This window comes from Anopheles darlingi, chromosome 2 (assembly GCF_943734745.1).
Source record: "Anopheles darlingi chromosome 2, idAnoDarlMG_H_01, whole genome shotgun sequence".
Lineage (NCBI taxonomy): Eukaryota > Metazoa > Arthropoda > Insecta > Diptera > Culicidae > Anopheles > Anopheles darlingi.
Genome location: NC_064874.1, coordinates 70,678,557 through 70,702,300, shown reverse-complemented (window position 1 = coordinate 70,702,300; position 23,744 = coordinate 70,678,557). Strand labels below are relative to the sequence as shown.

The 23,744-nt window shown below is 50.0% G+C and overlaps 1 protein-coding gene across 6 annotated transcripts in view; it reads right to left on the bottom strand.

The window, feature by feature from the left end:
* LOC125959974 (protein bunched, class 2/F/G isoform-like) overlaps window positions 1–23,744 on the bottom strand; it is a 46,200-nt gene that overhangs the window by 17,677 nt on the left and 4,779 nt on the right. For 5 of the 6 annotated variants that reach the window (XM_049693031.1, XM_049693026.1, XM_049693029.1 and 2 more), the window contains exon 3: window positions 9,064–10,365. In XM_049693031.1, coding sequence (XP_049548988.1) covers window positions 9,064–10,365 — 1,302 coding nt within the window. Of the gene's footprint in view, window positions 1–7,402; window positions 8,323–9,063; window positions 10,366–23,744 lie in introns of those variants that run through there. The other variant, XM_049693032.1, reaches the window with a different exon arrangement.

Genomic DNA, 23,744 nt, shown 5'->3' with positions numbered 1-23,744 from the left:
CAGCCGCAGTATGTGTTTGGTACACGAAATTGAGGGTTTTCTCGCCCTCGACACCGATAGTTTTTTTTTTTTTGCCAAGCAGGGGGTGCAAATGAAAACCGAAACGGAAACACTCTTCGGCCGGAAAGTCGCCGGACACGATACGGGGCACAAACCAAAAACCAAAACCAGACCAGAGCCAGAGCGCCTTGTGCGCGCTGCTGGTGCTGTACACGTGAGTGTAGATCACATTTTCACGCGTTATCCTCCTGTGCTCCTTGGTGTGCTGGTGGTAGCGGCAGTCTCTGCGCTGCTCTCAACTGTGGCAGCGAACGCTCTTCTCAAGGCTTTTTGCTCGCTTTTTTTCCTCGCGGTTTTTACGTTTTGCGACGATCAACGAACGGCAACGGCAGCAGCTGTGACGACAGCAGTCCACCCAAAAGTTACCAAGGGCTACTGCAACTGAACACGGCCGCAAGTCCGCAAGTTCTTCTCGCTTTCCTACTTCTCCTCCTTCTGCGTCCTATCTCGTAAAAGGACGGACGAACGAACGATGGGACGGATAGGATGATCCTCTTGGTATAACTCTTCTTCTTGCGCACAAAATGTTTGTGGCAGTTGTGTGTGACCACGAAAGTTAGCGAGAGCGAGAACGAGAGACGTAGGACAAGTTTTTGGGGGCTTTTTCAGGTTCAACCCCTTGGATTCGGCGTTAACATAAGCCAACACGCACACACACACACAAACAGGCGCGCGTACAGGCCCCGAATGAGAACGAGAACACTCTACAGCAGCACTGGCGTTGTGGTTGTTGTTGTTGCGTTGCTCCTGCGGTTGTTGTTGTTTTGCCCCTGCAGTGGCATGGGGCATGCCATCACACACAGCACAAGATGAGACGCGGCCAACCGAACACACACCACGCACAGACCAGTCGAGTGTCGTCTGGTCGAGCCAAAAGTCCTCACTTTACTATTCCGAGAAAGGTCGGTACGCGAGTCGAACCGACCGTCTGCTCGCTCGATGCAGTTATTTCGAGGTGTTCGGCTCTCCCACCACAACAGCACACCAACACACACACATACACACACGAAGAGACAGAGGACACAGTGGGGGGCGCCAGAGCGCCGTTTCCCTCTTCTTATGCTCGCCCCCAGGTACTAGTGGGAGCCCTTCTTTCTGCCCAAGAGCGTGCACGATCATCTCCCCGCATAACCGAGAGAGAGAGAGAGCGGGCGAGCGACTTGCTCCAAGATGCTCTCTTTACATCTTGTGCAAACGACGCATCCCCAATTCCGTGCGAAAAGTTTCTGCAATTGTTGTTGGCCATCGTGTCGTATCCAGAAGGTTGACCACCGTCGTGGAAGGCTAAAGAAACCTTAAAATATGCTCGCCAAACTCTCCATTACAAACAGAGAAAGAGAAAGAGAGAGTGAGGAACCGCGCCCGCTCTCTCTTTCTCGTGCGTGTGTGCGTGTGTGTTGAGATAGGTTCGCGAACAACTCCGAGGACAACGTACCAACCTGGTCGGAAATGGAGGCGCACGCTCGAATTGATCGATCGCCGCGTGCCGTGGTGGATCGTCGCGCGAAAAGTAAAAGTTCTCACAATCAGCTGAACAACAGAAGAACAACGATTCGCATTTCCCGGGGAGGGGGGAAGGGACTGCTATCATATTGAGTCAATGTTGCTCGACATTATGCTCAACTCTATATGCTCAACCCTTAGAACGTTGGCTCTCTTTCACCGCAATCGGGCACTCTCTCTCCCTCTCTCGTGAATGAGGCACAAACGGGTTTTTGGATTGGTAGGAGTGTGTATGTGAGATCTCGGATTTACACTATCCAACCCGAGGAATGAGATGGCTCATTCTATCTCCCTTTCTCTGTCGTTCGATATCTCCCCCCCCCCCGCGTTGTCCCTATCTATTTCCTTTTTTCTCGACGTTCCCCGTTCCGCCTAAAAACATAAACAAACATAAACACACTTCCTCCTCTAGGTGGACTCCCCACAAAAAAGGGGGGACAGGACAGGCTGCTACCAAGCATAGCACAACTCAGCCGCCATCACCGTCGACACCGACTCTTGGTACAACATTGATGGCGTTTCGCCATCAGATAATGCTGTCGGGGCAGCGCAAAACATCGCAAGTTATCGCGCGTACGGGACGTATTGCAACACACACATAGTGAGCAAAGCGCAACATAATGCAACATAAACATGCTATAGCACCACCGCGTGCTCCATGCAGGGGCTGAGCTATGGAAAGGGGATTAAAAATATGTGCGACACGTGGTGTGTGCGCGCTGCTGTTGGAACCGGTATCTGCACCGGAGCCGGAGCCCCCCCGTTTTGGTTTGAAGTTTATTTTGAGAACTCCAAGGGCACATCGTCTCTTGGAGGAGAATTTTATTGCCTTTTCCCGAATCAACGGCGAAGGATAAATACACGAGCGAGCGAGCGAGCAGGCGAAGAAGAATCCATTATGAGATAGCCCATCAACAGCAGCAGCAGCAACCAGCACCAACACCGATGACGACGACGACGACGACGATCGGGTTTAAAACCCCCATTTGGGGCCACCAATACTGCTGGCGCACACAGCGCACGCACACTTTTACTACCACTAAAAGCACCGGCTCGATCCCGGTGTTGCGGCGGCGGCTGCTGATCGCGAACGAGAGGAAAAGGGCCGAGATGATGGCCAACCGCGCCAAATCCGCCGCCGTCGCCGCGTGATGTTGCTGCTGCTGCTGCTCCTGCTGCTGTTACCGTTGACCTAAATCCGAGTGCCCTCGCTCTACCGCCGCGTTGCGCGCTACCTTCTCTGCTTCGTCATTCTTTCCTCTCCACCATTATATGTGGCCAGCGCGCACACACATTCGCACCGTCATCCCGCACCGTGCGTGTGAAGCTCTCGAGAGACACAGAGAGAAAGATGAAAAGTGCGTATCCACGCGGCGTACGCACCACCACCCCAACGGGCGGCGCGCTGCTAGCGATGATGATGATGGTGATAGTCACCGGGCATGGATGGATCAGCAGCAGCAGCAGCAGCAGCAGTAGTCGATCCGAACGCCGTATAAGGGAAGCCACCTCGACAGTACCGAGTGTGCCGGTGGATTGAAACCGTTTTTCGTTCCCAAACTACCAGCGAACGCACACAAGGCTGGTCGGTATTTTGGCCCTTTTTTTTTTTTGGCTCGGACCAACACCGTGATGTTCCAAATTAACTTTAATCATTAAGACCATCGGTGTGTGCACTGGGTGAGGAGAAGGGAGAACACCCAGTATACGGCGACGGGTTGAAGGAGAGACCGTTTCTACCCTTCAATGTCGGTTAATGTGCCGAAATCGATTCTGTGGCACACTTGTCTACGCAAATGCAACGTTAATGATGTCCTAAGGTGATTCCCGCTAATGGTTTTGTTGTCTGGAGGCTATGGAGACACAATTTGCACAACCTTGTCCCTGGATAGACTGTCTTCCGAACCATAGAGAGATCTCTGGGGAAGTAATGATCCCAAACAGTTTATAGCGATCACTATGCAGAAGTTCCAAAAATGGCGGTTCTACGCACACGATCAGCTGAATGTTGGGCATTGATAGTAGAGAGATAGTAGAGAGATAGTAGAGAGTCTTACTATACGATACGATTATACTTATCTTCAGCGTTTGGGATCATTTTAGAATCATTGTCGATACCGTCATTTCACCTTAAGATGGGCCTACCAAGTACACTCTCCGTGAAGACAGGACTGGGTCATCGTCAGTTATTATCAAGACATGATATGAGGTCATGAAGGTCGTGAGATCATGAGACCAAAACAGAATCATCATCATGTATTTGTTCCCGTCAACGATGACGAACTTCTTTGGCTTTGTTTGGCTTATGATCCGGAAACGATACTTGTGTGAAGTGTCCACATGGAATCGTTTGATGTACTGGCAAGGTGAACGCGAATTATTAAGATCGTCAATGCATTAGTTGATTGATTTTCAATTCCCACAATAATAACAAAATTGCCGACGTTGAATCACAACGTTGTGTGAATCATTCAAACAGCCATTTAAAGTGAAATGAGGACATCGCTTAAAAGTGAAAGATAATAAACGTGGTTCTAATACAGGCAGGTGTAGAGCCGAAATTTGAACACGTACCCGTGATAAGATATGATACGCTACTCGCTCTGCAGCTACTCTTCTCTCGCCTCTGAACACACGAGGGCAGGTTAGATAAAGCGACGTCGCTGGCAGTGGCACTAGCTAGGATACACGATAAGACATGCGGCATCTAAACAACCGACGACCGAGAGATCACTTCACATCGTCGCGTCCCGCTGCTTGCTTATGCCTTTCGAGGTAAATTAAGTCGACACGACTTAACGTCGACGGCATCGACGACGGATCACACAGCATTACCGCAGTCACACTACAGGCGGGGCCGCTAGCACCTTTCATCGCTCGGAAGCTCGAGATCGAGCACTTAATCACGGAATTGAAATTATCACTTCGATGACGCGCTTCGTTACGTTATGAATATCGTACAGGGCAGAACAGGGGGAAGCTCAAGGTTCCCCGAAAATGTTTGGGCTTAATAATTAAATCGACCACCCATTTAGGCGACAACCATCACCACCACCACCACCAGCACCACCATCAAACTCTCTCAAGCGAGTACCGACCGCAGCGAGAAGTCATTGAACCTGCAGTCGCTTCCTCCGATATGTGTGGAGGCAAGCGATGTACAAGCGGTAGCGAATGAAGCTTACCCTAAATGACGCACTAAACCACGGCGTGAGGGGGAAACGATATTGCTTCATTTCCTTTCAGACCCAAAACTCACGTTACACATTACTGCTTCCATCTACACTTGATCCCCGCGTCATCATTCTCCGTGAGGACCCCGCTTCCGATGGCACTACGACGTCACTAGGAGGTGGCACCAGTTCACGCTGCTCGTCCTCGTACGGGGGGACACCACCACACCACCACACACACACACACGCCGTTTGGCTCCGCGCAATCACGCGCGCAGATTCTCTGCAATCCCTGCAGATTGCGACGTTTCAGCGATTATCGCCCGTGGTCACGCGGCAAACAGAAAAATTGGCGGGCAAATTGTGCTGGACACCCCGCGCGTGTGATCGTCGCCGTACCGCATTCCTTTGGCTAGGAGAAAGGGAAGAAGGACACGCCGCCGTCTCGTGAGTGACCATTTTTGCCATTATCGATTTGCTTCCGAGTTCTTGTGCAGCAGCCTTGGATCGGGGTGTCGAGGTTTGATTTGATTCTCTCGGTGCACATGCGCACAAATGGTTAAAAAAACCGAGGAATCGAGAGAGAGAGTGCATAGAGAGCGAACCGATGTACGCGAGAGTGAACAGAAGGACATGATGGGGACAAACCCATGACCTAGGTTGGCAGGACGATCCCCTGCAACGTAATCTCCCTCCGGTATCAAGTAAACAACAGAGAGTCATTGGAGGGAGAATCGAACGCAACACACACCTCAACACAACACAGTGGCAGCAGTCAATTAGGTGGCATAAACTACCCTTAAACTAGCCGTCGTTCGCTAACTACATCTGACTACATGGCTGAACTACTGCTACTGGAGGACACACGAACGACGCTAGGCGAAAGAGTCGCACACGTTGTAGCGTGCAGATGATGGCTGCTCGTGGATGTCGTGTGGGACTGGTGGCCAAGGTGGCCAATTAGATTGAAGGTTGTGCAGTCGTCAAACTTTGTAGCCCTATTAGAGGGTCTTACATTCCGCGTTCAGTCAGTGGCAAAGCAACTGAAACTCTCGACCCGTACTGCCTGCCTTCCAGAAGCTTCTGAACAATCCTTTGTCCAGTGTAAAGAACTAACGCCACCGAGCGACACATCATCATACATGGCGTCATATGGTATTAGATCAGAGCCTTTCCTCTACAAAAATACACAACCCTTTATTCCGATTACATGAGTGCCTCGAGGGGCACTATGAGTAGGAGCTGTCAGCTGTCACCCGTGACCGTTAGATAAGCGACCAATGATCGGTTTGTAGCCGTTGATTCGTCGCGACAGTTTTGCGCATTCTACCACCTGCCCTCTCCGCGATGGCAGCACTGTTGTTGCTCTGGACTTATGGAGTGGATAAGGGTGAAGCCAATTTGCCAACCTGGAGGTGCTCTCTTCAGTCAGCCCAGTAGTAATGAGTGGCGGCGATAGTACAGCCTGCAATGGGCAATCGGGTCTGTGTCATCGTCTCTGTGGGGACCGCATGGACAGAGAGAGAGAGAGAGAGACCATCATGTTGCCCCCATTATCCATCCCGCTTCTCTCAGTTGTACAGCTTTTGTACACGTTTTGCGTCACCGGCTGACGGAGGTGCTAGCCACCGTTTGTCGGTGATGCAGTGGCAGAGCCACAGCCACACGATCGATTCTACTCAGGGTGGGTGGCAGGATGAAGCAAGAGCAAAAATGCAGCAGCAGCAGCAGCAGCAGAAGCTTCCCCAGGGTTGCAGCACCCACCACCACTAGCCATGGTTTGTCATTTGGAATCAATGGAAGGGGGAAGGGAGATAAGAGGAATGAGGTGCACCACCAAGTGCCGCAGTGGGCCCGCGTTCGCTGCAACGAAGCTACTTACAGATTATGTAACACCCAGCAGCCCAGCAAACGAAGTTACATGAAACCGACCGCTACAGCACCACAAAGCACCGTACCCGAAGTGCGCTGTTGAAGGGAACAGGCCACCGGCGCGCAGGCTCTATGGTAAGGTGTGCACTAGTGCACACCAGCGGAGGAAGAGTGGTGGGATGAACATTTGTCGGCTGATTAATTGTAATCAGATGCATCGTTACAGCACGCTCGCTTTCCTGCCCGCCAAGTCCGTCAGTGGAACTAAGTGGCGTTAAGCTGTGCTGCGTCATTCTATACACTCTCGGTTGCAGCATCTGCATGCTGAGCGGGAAGGTAGGTAGTGAACCATACCGTCGGCATTAAGGAGGATGCGCATCGTACTAACACTCTGTGCGCAACAATATCTACGAAAAAGATATCAGATGACATTCGAAAACAGTGAATGAGCCTGAACTGGATAGCCTTTGCAAGCGAGCCGGTCTGGGCCGGCTTCTACGCTGTTCCTGATTTGATCGACCTTATAAGGGATTAATTAGAATGTTACGTTAATAATACCGCCAATTAGCCAGATTGGAATATTTAATTAATTCCTTAACAAGCTGTCTCTAATGCTGAATGCTTAAAAATTTGATTTAAAATTCAAAAAATAAATAGCTTAATAGTATGCCCCCACAAAAAATTCCATATATGATAAAAATCATTATATTCGCTTGCTTTCTAATACAACATAGAGAACAGAAGATCGTTTTAGTAAAATACATGATACTTTCGTATATTCGATACGTTTCCCTTAACCGTTTGCTACCACGAAGCTAGTTTTTAAAGCCATTTTCATTCGATAATAACGAAGATAAATACCATTGCATAAATCATACGATCCAAGCGATTCAGGCAAATCAACGAAACAAATATAAAACAAGAGCCTGAGGGGATCGCCAAAGGTAAATCACGATTTTTGTGAAACAGTCATCCCACTACAGTTCTGGCACCCCCCACATTTGGCAACTTTCACCCTTCGTGTTCCATTAGCACTTCAGGAACCGAAAAGATCTATCGGACCGCTGATTGACCGGTGTGAATTCGCTAATCTACGGGCTAAATCGAAAACACATCATCATCATCGCTATCGTAGCCACACCGGCGACAAACTGTCTGTCGCGATCGGCGAAGGCCTTCAAAAGGTGTGCGAAAAGCCATTGCCCCATATCATCGAACGGTCGGTCTGTCGCGACTGATAATTAGATTAGTACTAATTGCATTAAAAAAAAACGGCAAACACTTACCACTGCGATAGGTCACCCCTACCGTAAATGGAAGCGTAGTGATGATGCCGTAAGGGGACTAATGGGAATGACATTTTTATTTTTGAAACATCAACAACACTTGATAACCTGACAGCAAGGTCACGTTATTGTTTTTTTATTCCATGGAATGGAATACTTATGTACGAGCTAGAGGAACATGTCAGTTACAGTGTAGGTTGTTTCTTCGTCTCCATTCTGCTGCTGTATTCTTCTTCTGAGATGACTTGCAACGAGGACAGCAGTACGAAACAGCTGATACCCTCCGTGGAGTATATACAGTAATAAGCTTTACTTCTTACCCAGTTATTTGCATCATGAGCCCCATCCTTTACATACATACATGTTATCCTAGTCGTGTGCTACGTGACGCAGTAACGAGATATTTCGAAACGGAGCGACATACTAACCTGTAATGAGAGAAGTAAAGAAAAAGAAAAAGAGAAAAAGACAGAAAACAAAAATTAGTATCCATTCGACATGGTATGCATTTACCAGAAAAGGTGCGCTGCGTTTAAGAATATGATATTAACCACAAAAGAGACGATCGTTGATGTTACAGAAGAAAGTGTCTTTCAAAGTGCCACACATATAAAAACCAACAAGAGAGCAATTGTGTGCGGTAGCTCTGTGCTTAGGAACGCGTCGTTTGCGTCACAGAGTCAGTGGAAAAGATGCCCTAACCTGAGTGACCTTGGGGCACTCGAGCGCGATGATCATAGCGAGATAGATGATGCGTGTTAGTAGTTTGCGGAACCACGCAAAACAAACACACACATATATATAAATAAGACACAAGAATATCTTAAGATAGGAGGCTAACATTAACCAGGAGTTTCGCTAAACAAACGATGACAGCAAGGATCATGCTATGATCATGATCTCTTCTTCGACACTCGATTCGGTTCAATCCCCAAACCTCCCCCACGCTCTCGATTGTTGGAATCATTGTTCCCGTTGGCACCTAAAATCCGTAAACGTTAAGAACGGTCTTCTCTACGATGTGATCTTATGAACTGAACTTGAATGCAGCGGTGCGCAAATGCCGCAAACTAGCGTGCGATGCGTTTGTGTGAAAGAGACATTGGGCCACAAAGAAAACCAAGGGGTTGCCCTCCCCAAAAACCACCACACGTCTGCCCCTTCCAAACCTTGCATGATCACCACCGCTACCAGGATGCTGCTGGTGCTGCTGTTGCTGCTGCTGCTGCTGCTGCAGGGAGTGTTGGTGCTGGGATAAGGAAGGTGAAGGTGCTCTACTGACGCGGGCACTACCACCTGCCGAGCTGCTGCCACCGTACGATGTCGGTCCCAGCAGATGATAGTGACCGGCAATTATCCGCGGTGGACTGCCGACCGGTGTCCCGGTGTACGGGAAGGCTGGACTCGAGCGGCCCGAAGCAGGATGCGACTGCGATCCTCCGCCACCAACGCCAAACAGATCAGTGTCGATGCTCATATTGATCATGCTGCCCGCCTTACTCAGCTTGTTGTACCCTCCACCACCACCACCACCACCACTACCGGGTGCACCCAGCTCTTCCTTGATCAGATCCTGCACACACCGGTGCGGATGCGTTACGGTACAGCCAGTGACACTGTTGCTGCCGGTGAAGTTGCCCAGCAAATTTGATGCGGTCCGGCAATACCCAGTCCCGAAGGCAGGCCCCGGATCTGGTCCATGCTCCGGTACCTCTCGGCACGGTCCGAGCGTACCAAACGAACGGTTCAACGAACTACCAGCCAATCGATTCGTTACCGCCGTTGCCAACGTCGGTGTTGGTTTCATTAGATTTTGGATACTCTTGCCGAGCGCAATGTTGGTGTAGATGTTGTTGTTGTTGTTGTTGCTGGTGCTACTAGTGCTATTACTATTACTATTACTACTGCTGCCACTACTACTAACAACAACATTGAAAGCACGTGCTGTGGGTTGGAACGACTGCGAAGTGTGTGGTTGCTGCTGCTGCTGCTGCAGATGATGCTGATGATCGATAAGATCCTTGCGGAGCGCTTCCTTCGCTGCCGCACTCATCGAAGGGGGCAGTGAGTACGCCTTGGAGAACCGCTCGGCGGATCCAGTAGCAACACCATCCTGGGGCGCGGGATACAATGGAAGCGGCTGGTGCCATCCTGTAAGCGGTCCCCCGTGCGAAGAAACCGTTAGCGGGGAGTCTCTACTCCGATCGAGGGGCATGGAAGCATTGTTTGCGAAGCTTTCGTGTGCAATCGGTATCGAGGGGTATTGTTGTTGTTGGTGGTGGTGTGCACCATCGGTGTGTGGTTGCTGCTGCAACAGGGCTGCTGCATTGCTGACAACGTTCTGCTGTTGCGGTTGCGATTGCAGAGACTGCTGTTGTTGTTGTTGTGGTGGCTGTTGTTGGCTAAGTGAGGGTTGTGGCTGCAGTGACTGCTGCTGCTGCTGCTGCTGCTGGTGTGGCTGCAACCCAGCGCTAAAGGCGAACAACGAAAACAAATCGAAATTCGAATCGAATAGAACACGGGTTTTTTTTAACGGTTCCGAGCTTTTTTTTTTGTTGCGCGGAGCGGTCGAAAGGCACAAAAAACACAAAGCACCCAAGGCTTTTCCAGGGGTTGGGGGAATAGGGTAATGCAAGGAAGAAGAAGGGAAGATTATTGAGGTTTGAATTGAACAGAAGGTTTATGCGAGGTCCGCGGGACTGGACCTTTCCTCTGATGCACAGTCGCATTCCCAGAGAAGCATGCAAGCATGACAACAAGCGCAATCGTCGATATTCGGATTAGGATTCCGATTCCGTGCCCGTAGTTGCAGCGAGTAAACGTGTTCCCTTTTGGTAGTTGTTCAGGAATCGGGCTTGAATTATGTTGTGTATGTAGAAACGGGATGAAAAATCGATGAATAGACATTCGACGCACAACGGTGGAGCAACAAAACCAAGCGTTATGAAGGCGTTATACGACGTTGGCACCTGGTTAGCGTATCTATACCAAAGCCACAAATAGCCAGGATAGCCCTTTGGTGTCTCTTTAGTTTTTATCCAACTTTCAAATATCCTTCCTGTATGTCTCTCTCTTTCTCGCAGTATTGCTGAATTATGAAGGACACACACCCAGCATTAATCGAAGCAAACCGGACGATGTGGAACGCTGCTGCGCCTTGTAGAAGTTATTGGTGGTGGTGGTGGTGATGATGATGATGATGATGATGACCCTGATGATGCGCGGTTGATGATAGTGCTAATGGTGATGCAAACATTCCTTTAGAACCAACACGTCACCAACACCCACGAATGACACGACAGAATGGGGTGCTCGTCCCTTTCCTGCCCCAAAAATGGACCGATGCGCGATGCGGAGTGCCTGGATCGACTGGTGACACCGTGACACACCCGAGGCTCCAAAATCTAACCGTGCACGCGTGCACGCGACTCATCCAGCAGCTCGTCAACTCCAACACGACTCCGCACCCACCCTTATGGTCTCACGATCGGACAAATGGTGTTTATGCTACTGCGGCTACCACCATCACAAGCTCTCGGCGGTGGTGGCACCAATGTTTAATCACAGTTTCACGCTACACGTGGTGCTCACGTCGTGTGGCGTGTGCTGGTGCTGGCTTTTGGTTTCGTGTTTTAGCTGGTTTTCCCCCCGTCTTCGGTGACATGCAACATTGCCGCCGCGTACCAGAAAACATTAAATTCATTGCTACAATTAGTTTTAACGAGCGGCTACCAGTGGAACGGGGGTTCGCCTTAGAGAGGAGGCCTTGACGACCGGTTGGTCCTCCGGTATAGGAAGGTAACAACCGAGCGTGCGGCAGAGAGCGGTGGGTTCGTTCTTGCTGAACAGTTTTGCTAAACGTTTGCTACTCTATCTCTATGCCCTGCTACCGCATTCGCCTGAGGACTGGTGATATTGAGAAACGCTAGAGCAACGGTAAGCAGTGGCTTGTTGCTGGTGGTGGATGGTCTGAGCTGAAATGAGGCTGAGTGGATATGACCACATACTCTGGCCTCTTTGTTATCCCTTTTGAGTGCAGACGGTAATTCGCAAGGACCACAACGAGTCTCAAGAGTTGTCGGATCGACGCGGACGTGCAGGATTGCAGAAGACATTTCCATGATCGCGACATCGTGATCGTTTGTATGTAAACAACGGCGTAACAACGGCGTATCGTCCGATTCGAGCCGTCTGATCGCTTTATTTATCCTTCCATTCGGTGTGCTTCGAGAACGTTCGCAGTCAAATAAACAGAACGCACCAGCTCCTTGTTAGCGCGCTTTTAAAGCACGCCGCACCGCGTACCGAATTCAGTTCAGCCGCAGAGCATGATCTCATGTAGCCGGCGATGGTGACATCATGGTGCGGATTTTGACGGCAAAACACGCCACCACAACCACACCATCACACCACTGTTGTTGTTGTTGTTGTATGACGTGGAAGGCATGATTTCGGACGAGCACTTAGAGCACGCATCGATTGAGTTGACGAACTCATGACGATGCCGCCTCTTGGGATACCTTCACCTTCATTTGCATGTCTCCGAAAGCGGTCATTGTTGGTGATTGGGTGTTTGCCGAGTCCCACCCACCGGTGTTGTGACGCGGTGTGCGATTGGACCAGGAGACGAAAATATTGATGCCTCGGTTACACCATCTGATCTGGTGTATTTTTTTCGCGAAAATATAATATTAATATCCTGTTTTACGTAAAATAACAGTTAAGGAGTGATGCGATGTCGGGCGATTGCAGGCACCCCTTTCTCGACTGATCATTTCTTATCCTTAACTTTCGATTAGCGAGTTATCTAATAACAAGAATAACGCAAAAGGCATAGCAACGTAGGAGCCCTCAAGAAAGATATTTAACTGATTGGTCAATTACTTTTAAATTTTTTCTTACGAGCCGTAAAAAGACTCACACAAAAACACAAAAGTCCCTTACATATCGCATGCAAGACGCCAGCTGTAGCGTGCAACTTTTGGCGGGTGCCGTCACTTCGACAAATGTCCGCTAGGAGGCGCTGTCGACGGTTTATATTTTTGCCGGCGAAGCGGGAGCTAGAGCCTCAAAAATCATAAGTAAAGTATCATAAAATCTTAAATAACTATAATAAAATAAAATTCAAGGCACATAGGAGATTTTGCTCAAAAAGACCAAACTAAAACGCACATTCAAATGTTACCATAGCGACCTGGGTTTAAAAAAGAGGCATAGAAACAACCCATCATTTTGGAGCGAGTGTACAAAACCTATCAGCTTATTTAACTGTAAAAAAAACTAAGATTCTCTTGTCTCGCCCCGACAAGTAGATTGAATTGGTTGTGCAAGTTCTTCAAAAATACATAACCATATAGAGGCACCAACAATGTAGAAGCCTTTTGTATGTCATCTGCACATACCATACATGTTAATAGAAGAACACATTTAAGGAACAACTCGCTTGGCAAATAGGACGATGTTTTTAGTTGGACGTGATGCTAGTACAGGCGTAGAGAAGAATGTGCTTTGTTGTGGCAGAAGCTCTTAAATTAACAAGCTACAATCGTTAGAGGGGTTTTGCTCTAGTAGCGGCGCGTTTGGTCACATGCACCCAAGAGAGGAACGCGATGCGTTGTGTGCGGCAAGGTGCATGCATGCAAACCCAAGTCAAGAAGGAGCCAGCGTGATGGTGATGGCAATGGTGATCTCTCAGATATCACAACAACTGGCTCACCCAAACACCAAGTTCGGTTGTTTTGATCCACCAGGACCACCACTCGCGCTGCTAGTGCCACCTCCTTCCGTTGTATTGCTCTTCTCCTTGACGGACCTGTTCGTCTTGCTCCAAACGTGTGCCATCGCTTGTGGCACCGGTAGCCACACACAGAGGATGCCAAAACGCGATCGTCGCACACCAACGGTACACAGCTAAACAGCGCACTTTCAGCATTCATATGCTACACCACGCGGTGTAGCAGGTTGGTCGATGGTCGGATCGGTCACGCGCCACTCGAGTGCGCCAACCATTACGACGCTGTTACGTAAACCACGCAAATTATAATCAGAATCATTCGGAAGCTAAGCTCAGACGAAGCGCTCGCAATCAACCGGACAAAACGGGGCGCAAAAAGGACTTTTCATTAACACCGCAGAAAGTTGACGTTGATCGTCAAGCCGCGTGCTTCGCGATCGCGACACATTCTAAAACCACCACACTACCACTACCGATGGAGTGCGCGCATCAATCAAAACACGCGATCTACTACTTCACCTCCACCACCGCCGGTTTAACTCCCCTCCCTCCCCGCTAGACACAGAGTCGTATCAAACACACGCGCGGGCGCGCATCAACGCGACGCGTCGATACTTTTAGTGCGATTTGCGTATTGTCACACATGAGGTGGGGGCACCACCCTTCTTGTCCGCGTCGCGTCAAGTGTTATTCCATTTTTGCACTCGCGAAGGCATTGGAAAACAAATGAAAACCGAACCAAAACAAACAAACAACAACAACAATAACGGCGATAGCGCCAAACAGGAGGGACGAAACCTGTTTGTACTGCTCTGTGTGTGGGGAGTGTATGCTCGCATGCATGCTACTAACAGCGACACTAACCATGGCGCGGATGCTGTGACCGCTGATGATGAGCGCGCTTTGCGCAGTTGTCCGTTTTGGCAATCTAACCTCCTCCTCGCCCTCTTCTGCCCATCCATCTATACCCTTTTTCCGAGGGAGGGTGGACTAATTCGCGGTTCCTCTCGCGCAGGTCACGCAGTGCCAAACGGCTGCTGTTGATGCTATGTCACCAACACACGCCCCAACACGGCAGAGAGGGGGGGTGCCCCCGGTGAGATGCGCCATACTAACGCGCCGCGAGCGAGTGTTTGTGTGGAGCGTCACAAAGCATGGTCAATCATCGTAGCTCATCACACGCGAGCAGAAAAGAACGGACCATACACTTCAAAAACCAACGGTACGACCGGGGGCTAGCCCCTCACCAACGCGAATCAGCATCATCATCATCATCGAAATCATCGAACGTCACCGGCAATCGTACCAACCGCCGGGCGAAAGGCTGATCGCGACGGGATGAGAATTATGATGATGATGAACTATCACCCAGAGAGCTCTGGATTGTGCTGGCCGGCCTGTCAACAACCGCCGGGAGGGTGGTTTGTGGTGTACCACGAGAGCAGTCAGAGGTGCAGAGGAGAAGCAGGAGGTAAATTATATTTTGTTCAAACCAAAACATGCGCGCCAGACAGGCGGCGGTGACGGCGGCGGTGACGGCGGCGGTGGTGGGAAAGAGTGATCGTCGTCTCGAGCTTGTTAGCTTATTAGTGCAATAAGCGCGCGCGTCGCGGTCTCGCACCAACACCACCACACAGCAGCCAGCAGCGCACACGGATTATCGGCACTATTTTTAGCCCGACTCGTTATCATCCTGCGCCTCGGTAGTTGGGTCAGTTGATGAGAAGGAGGAGGACACACGTCACAGCATCAATCAGCCCCCGGTCACCACCACCAACAGTCGGTGGCCGACTGCCCGGCGCTGTCTTGCTACCATGTCCTTATGGTGCCCGATCTTCGTTCTGCTCCGTCGTCCGTGATCCGGGACGAGAGAGAGAGAGAGCGCGCGCGCGCTAATGATGACACCGGATCCGTCCACACAGAGAACCCTGCCCCGGCGATTAAGAGGTCCAATATCATCCACTTCCCCTCCACAGATATGCACTGAAATGGTGCCCCGTGTGGTGGAAGTAGAAGAAGATGATTGAATTAAATTGAGTCTTCCGTGGCAAGACCATCAGTGCGGTTGATGGTTGTCGCAGTGGTACCACAGAATGAAAAGAATTCCCATTCACTGAAAGCAGGGAAGCTGCAGTACACCATCAAGATTGGTTCTCTGTTTAAAGGCGAAGACGAAGACGTCAACGAATGCTGCGCACCGAAAGGGATTTCCATTGAATAGGAGAGATAGGTACACTGTACCGCCGATGAGTGGCCGAATTCTTGCAACGGCTTGACTCATATGCATAAATCCAAAAATACAAGAAGCACACCGTAACGTACACCCAAATTCCGTTCCACTGCATCATAACACAACACCCCCTGGGGCCAGCGAGTGACTAATGAAGCTACTAATTCCCCCTTCATTCACAGAGGGGCTTAATCGTATACCACCTCTCGTCTGGAGGGCATGACCTTCGCGTCAGCAAAGATCGCGAGTTGATGTCTCTGGTGTGGCATCATTACCTGAGCGAGATGCGCCTCGGGATGCTGATGATCTTCGACGGTACACCACCGATGGTGATTCTGCGTGCCGGTGGATTCGACATTCTGCTGCTGGTGGCTCCCACTATCAGGTGCACGTGTACGATGGTGACGGCGATCAAGTAGCATCAAGCAGCGGACTACGAACAGCAGCAGCACCACCACCACCACCACCAATAAAGCGTATCACTCCCACTCAAAGCAATGCACCCGAAGTGGGGGGGGTGGGTATAATGTCACACAACGACACGTGTTGTCACACGGCACAGAAGCGACCTTGTACCGAGTTACTAATGACTTCTTGTTAGTCACTGCAAGAGTTCGCCGTTCAACAATGGTATCGTCGGCAATAAGTGATAAATCGCGATTCACCTCGATCACCGATCACACGATCGATCAGCCCATAAGTGGCCGTTACCACAGCACCGAGCAGCAGCCACAGCAGTCCGGGACAAGCAAACAGGATCACTCACAAACACACGCACGCACATCCGCGATCTTTTGCGCCGGGAGGTTTCTCCGCTCCCTTTGCATTAAGAATATGCAAAAACAACAACCCGACCTCGACTCGGTTCACGTTTGTCCCCCTCAAAAACTAAACCCACACGCGACTCGCGGCGATCGCGACGATGTCCGGGAATTGTTTGAATGAAAACCACGCTGCATTGACGCGGAGTGCGCGCGCGAGACCTGTGCACACACTACACTACGCTGTCACGCTGCTTATGGTGACGCTTTTGGTCGCACTTGCAATGAACGGGCGGCCCGTCGACGTTGTCGTCGTCGTCGTCGATCACGGAGCAGATCACACAATGTACTATCTCCCGTGGTCCCTTTGGTGGCGTGTGTAAGCGCGATCCCTGTTCAGGCTGCTGCACACTATTGCTGTTATACGCCGAGAGGAGCCAGCAAAGTATAAACAAACCCCGCTGCATCGAATCAAGAGGTACACACGGAAAAGGGCTGCTACGACGACACGACAACCGACCGGATCGGAGGGTTAATGGTGGTGGTACGCGGACGCGGAATGAGCAAAAACATTCCACCACAAACGGACAGTACCGCGCGAGTGACAGGCCCGCGCTCTCGATCGGCCAGTGGAGTGGAGAGGTGTTGGTACCGGTAGTGATGGGAGGCGAGCGGTAGAGGATGATGCACTACTCTCCATCCACTCCAGAGCGGGTTGCGGTGTAGGAGTAGTGATGGTGATTTGTGCTTGGTTGGTTTGCGGCCAGATAACGTATCAGCAGTTCTCTCCGCTCCAACAATCCCAGCAACAATCAAATGTCAGACCTTTCGAGAGTCTTTCTTCGCAATCGAAGGGCGAGGATCGGCACAAGATCAGAGGTTAGGAGTTAGGGCGGAGGTGTTGGTCGGTGGGTCTCGTGGTTTTGCGACCTTGAAAAGCGAGCGAGAGAGTGCAACAATCCCCGTAATCGGCGGCTGCTGGAATCCATTTCGATTGATTAGGTTCACTTCGTGCCATTTAAACAACAAGCGATAAGCGAACGATTAATTGATCGCAGATCAGCTGGTCATGTCAACAATAACCATGATGCTTAGCGTGCGGCAGCATCCTTTCTTTCTCTTTCTCTCGTTATCCTTCTCTCTATCCCTCGTTGATCTCGATTTAATGTTCTGCTACTAACATAGTGAGCTTCATCGGCGTGCGTGATCTCTAGTGATAAATGGTCGGGTCACACTACCGAACCGAGGCTACCGGACAAGGAAACCCACAAAAAAAAGAGTGAACGGATGCTGTTTTTCGTCGGCGCCCGCTTCGCTTTTGTGCTCGACAAAGAACGAGAATGGCGGGATTAGTCGCGATCACGTTAGAGATAAACAGGGAACCCGGGCGTAACTACGTCAAAAGGCTCATCATCCGTGGACCCGAAGTTGACCAGGCAAGGGGAGAAGGCCACAGGACCAGGCAAGCGGTGGAGGGTGGTATTGCGCGTAAAGTAAATACTGCAATCACATCTTTACCGTATCGCAAGGAGGCAAAAGCGGCCGCACCCTTGCCCCATCTCGTCTAGCAAGAGAGAGAGAGAGAGCGAGAGCGTACACGCGAGGAAGAAGAGCAATGAGCAATGCTCGATGATTCAATTCACTCAAGGGTATTAATGAGTTAGTGCATACCAGCTGACCACCACTTAGCAGCGGTTTACACCGTATTTCATCATGGGCTCTTCATTCGGTCCTGCACTAAACCTAGACAAGGAGGGTGCTAGGTGCATCCGGCCTGTCATGATGAGGGGATGGCATTGTTGGGATTGCAGCATGGAAGTAATGACGGCCTAGCGCCCGGGCCTGGCACTAGCAGGATCTGCTGTCACTGAATTGTTTTTCTTAAAACGCACAAACCTCGAATTAGTAACGTCTTTCTTGTGTTACGCGGATCTTGTTTTTAAGGGTATTGTTATTGACTTAAGAAAAAGATTCTTTAAGAAAATATGAACAATGTTAATGTAAGTAAAGTGAAATCATTTCGACCCAAGTGCTCAAGTTTGTGCTGGCAAAAGTTCAAAATGATGCCTTTAAATCTCAGGAACGGAAAATAAAAACAAAACAAAAATGTATCCACGAAAAAGCGGTTTAATGAGTAAATTTGTTTGCAACCTATCAATATTACTCCACCAAATTAAACCTGATTTGCCTTTCCAAATCAGTTCTGTCGAGAAGCACGAATGCTATATAGGACCTATCCACTACCAGTACCCAATAGTACGCCTCCAAGAGTTGGACCGTTTCCAAAAATGAAGAAATCTCGCTATCCGCACTCGAGATGGAGATTCTCAGAGCGAAATTTAGTCCCGTATTTGAGGATTAACAACAGAGATGCTGACGAAACGCAGAGCTGAGCGCGTTGTGCGGCTATCTCAATGGTAGACGGCGATCAGGTCCGTAAAATCGTTGTCGTCATCGGTCGAAACTCCAAATTGATTCCAGAACTGCAGGACTATTGGAAGACGACAACGACGGATCACACACCAAGAAGAACTCTTTTAAGATAGTGAGGATCGTTGATGTATTCTTGCAATAGACGCAATAGGGTGCAAGAATAAACACTAGAACGAGTAAAACTAATGAAATAATCCGAAGATGTGCTTAAACAATCTCTCCCAATTTTCCTGCCTTCCTAAAATTCTCATAAACTATTTTAAAACAACGGAAACGTTACTTTGATCGTTTCTTTGATTCCACTACCAGCGCCATCTACCGCAGTCTTTAGCAGCGCCATCTATTGTTCGGTCACAGGTCGCGACTACAGAATTCTTCTTATTCTTGTTTATCTAACCGGAATTCCTAGTATTTTCCCTTTAAAATGCTGCATTAACAAAATGTAAACCTTAATTCCTCATAAAAACATCAATTAAAGGATTATATTCCCCTTCATATTGGACACGGTTTCGGGGATCCCTTTTCCCTCGTTTGATGATACACCTTTATCTGCGATATGCGCCACCGAAAGCAAGATGAAGATGATGCACCTCCCCCCCACCCAAACCACACCCGAGTGCGATCATGTAAACAGGAACTGCCACAATCCCACCGGGACGACGAAGATGTCCATTCCGATCGATGCCGATGCCCGTCCCATATGGGCCGGTGTCTCGGGGTCCGACCTTCCGTTCCGTTGCATTTTTCCTACCCAAACAAACATTCCATTCGTTTTCGCTTCTTTTTTCATTTCACTCCCCACGCGGCGTGTAGACCAGGGCGGCGGTAGGCCGCAGTAAGTTATTGTTAAATCGGGTTTGTCGGCTAACGAGCGACCGTGCGTTCGTTTACAATTCCATTCTTACGTCGCCGTCCTTAGGATACGCTCTTCCCCCTTTCCTTCATCTTCGGACTGAGCGGGATATGATCCCGTGAGGATTTTCCTCCTCATTTCATCGCTTTCTTTTTTTGTTGGCTTTTGGCTTTTTGGCACCCAGACCGCGCCCGCTGAAATGTTCGTGTTGGCCAGGCCAGCGACAAACACACAGAAGCACGACACCATTCACATTCGATTGTCCAGCACACATATTAGCGCGACGGGGCCAGTAGTTTAGCGTTTCTAATAATAACATTTCGAAGGCCAGTTCAAACAGAAGCATACGCCTTCGTCGCCGTCGCCATCGCCGTGCGGATATAACTTATCCTGTTTCCTCAACTCCCTTCCCCATCCTGGAAGGTGGCTAACGCACATTGCAAATTCCTTGTCCAACAAACCGACAGCAACAAGAACAACAACAACAACAACAACAACAGGACCTTTGGCGGATGCCGATCGATATAAAACTTTATCCCCCTGCTCCCACCTGCACACCAGCACCAGCACCAGCTACTCACCATCTCGGTATCATGGAGTTTCGACGCAGAATGTAAAAGTTGGAGCTGCTCCGATAGTACGCCCCGATCGATAGATGACTTCCGAACATTTTGCCAATTTACCGGTGTCCACGCGTTGTGGTGCGTGTGCGCGTGTGTGTGTCGTTATACTTATACGGAACCACTTTTGAGCCTGACACTACTCTTTCTCGGCAACAAAGTATCTCAAACTAGATCAGATATGCGATCACAACAAACAAGACGCGAGATGTTCTGCACGAGAGCCTTTAGCTGCATGCAAACCGTACTGCATCCACCAGTAAACTGATCCCGATGCGGAGCATCCGATTCTGAGGAGGTACGCAGATACGACGGTCTGCGAGACAGTAGGCTCTCGATCTCGATAGAACCTGCGTTGTAGGTAGGTAGGTAGAGCGCGCGCGTCTACGTCACGCACGAGAAGATGCACAGCACACGCTCGAGGAACTCAAGCTATGAGGAGCATGAGGAAGGCCACTACCATCCGTACGGTGCCGTAAGGTCGAGAGGATGTGGATTCATTTGTTTACTCACAACAAACCGGAGAACCAAACAGAAGCTCACCCTCACCATTCGCACCCCCCAGACACACACAGCGCCACACATGGACGCATCTTATCTTAAGCCGTTCTTAAGCTCAAGGATGGTCATTTGTGATGATGGGCAACGAGGGGCAGGAGGGCAACAAGATGGTATGCGCTACGTTTTGCCGATACGTTTTTGTTTCCGATGCTGCTGCTGCTACTGCCGCTGTTAGTACTGTTGTTCCATCGATCGCAAGATCACTCTCTCTCTCTCTCTCTGAAATGTCTCTACACACGGATGGCGTAACTAGCACACAGAGAAACGTCGAACTGGCGCACTGGTAGGCACACTACGTACTAGGATGATACCACACAAAACACGGGATCGTCATTCTAGCAGCGATCGCGATCCTCCTTCTTGTGATTGCCACCGTCGTGATCGTGATCGTTGTTTCGGCTCCAGCGCCACCAACACACACACACACACACACACACACACTGTGTGATAATACGCGGCGCGTTAACCTGCAGCGGCGTCGTCGTCGTCGTCGCGGTCGTCGCAATGATGGCAATTGTCGGAAACAATCGAATAGCGCGTTGCGCAGGGAGCGCGCGAAAGGATACGACGATCGGTCGTTCGTCATGCTTGAGGAAGTAGAACGACGACGACGACGAAACGGAGGAGAACCCACTACAAACTCCGTGATGCGCCTTCTGAATTCCTCGTAACCATCAAGCGCATCGAAAGGGGGGAGAAGGGGCGCGCTGATGAAGCCCACCGCGTTCTGGTGCGATAGTATCGATTCCGTGTGTACGCGCCGCTTCCTACTCGCGGGGATGAAATGTTACACCTCCGCATGCGCATGGCCCAGCACGTGCCTCGAAGGGGGGAATGTGAAACGTTCTTCCCATTCTTACCTACTAAGGTAATGGATAGATGATTCCCTCTAATTGTGGCCGTTCCGTAGGCTCAATCTGTCGACCGATTGCCATAAAAAAGCTTATCATCATGGATGAACCGGTATGGATTATGTGTGTCAGCGAAGTCATCGCGAAACCATTAACATGCACGGTGGGACAGTCGATGGAACGGTGAAAACCATTCATCAAACGCGCCGCTTGTGTGTACTAAATCCTGCCCATTGAATGGGCTCGGAATGGGGGTCACAACTACCGCGCATCAATTGCAAAGCACCCGATTCCGGAGGAACACATCAATGAGCTCTGTTGCCGCCCGGCACTAGGAAGCCGTTGGTGCCATATTATTAGTGTGTGGTGCGTGGAGTTCAAGTAGCATGATTAACTAGTTAACTTGCCCAGATATCGATTCAACAAGTTCCGTGGCCCACCGACGAGTGCCGTCGTCGAACTTTGTTTGGCAGAGCGACCGATACGGTGACTTTCCCCGAGTCCAAGTTGCAGCACGAAAGCGACCTCCTGCCCATTCATCGCATGATAGGTTAGGCATGATAGGATGTGCCGCAGGATATTACATTGAATTTGCGGCGCACACAGACACACATAGACCCCCCCCGGTTGTGGTGGTGGTCGGTCGTTGGTTCAATCGATCGATATATCCTTCTTCTTTCGCTTCTCGCCATGTGTTCGTGTTGGTTTGTATCTACACCCAACAGTAATCCACAGTACTAGAGCTAGTAGCGGTGCTGGAGTAGGTATAATGTTGGTCACTGGCCCTACTCCTAGACCAGGATATACTAACGAAAGAGGTGGAGCACACACACACACATACACTCAAGTGCGCCTCTTCCTTACCTTGGAAGCGCGCAAGTAGCGTGATTGTTTCTTCTCTCGCTCCCTCTCTCTCTCTCTTTTTCTCTGCAATGCATTCCTTATCCCATCCGGTATGACCAACGGCCATGACCTTCTGGTGTGTATGGAGGAGGACCTCCTCTTCTCTTTCTCTCTCTATCTCTTTTGCACTCCTTTTTGATCATTTGTTGCACGGCCACCTCTTTTGCGGTGCGGTCAAATATGTGCAATAAACAGCCGACGAACGAACGGCCGGACGGGCGGACGGATTTGCCATTCTCCAGCTTTGCACAATCGGCGAATGGATGGCGAGTGCAGTGCCGCGGTGCACAAGCGGCCACCGGATGGATGGATTGGGCAAACGCAATCCAAAAACTGGTGCACACACACACACACGTGGTGGTGTTGGTTATGCAAGCTTCGTACCACAAGACGCCGAACTCGATTAAACTGAAGCCATTGATTAGGCCATCACCATCACCCATTATCATCGCACTGGGCGATCCCTCATCAGAAAGCGCTCCTCCTAAAAAGCCTGGTAGTGTACATATAACGACGGCGAGTTGGTTAAACTAATCTACGATTGACTCGTTCCCAGAGCATCGCACTGTATAAAACCGGTGAAGTATCTCGCATGATCGGTGCCGCGCATGTAGTATATACACAGTATATGTTTTTGACGATGGTTATTAAAGTTCGGGTTTGAGGGATGATCATATGGTGTGGAGCGTGTATTGTGTGTGCGCGTGTGCGCGTGTGTTGGTATGTATGAAGGTACCTAGAGTGGCACCAAATAGAGTCAAGCAACAGGCACAAGATCGGAGATCGCCCCCCCGGTTCTCCTTTCCCCGCCACATGTACCCGCTTCCACCACCTGGCGATCAGCTGACCGCGTTCGCTGATCCAACTGGATCAGTCGGTTAAGATCGAAAAAAGCAAAATAAAA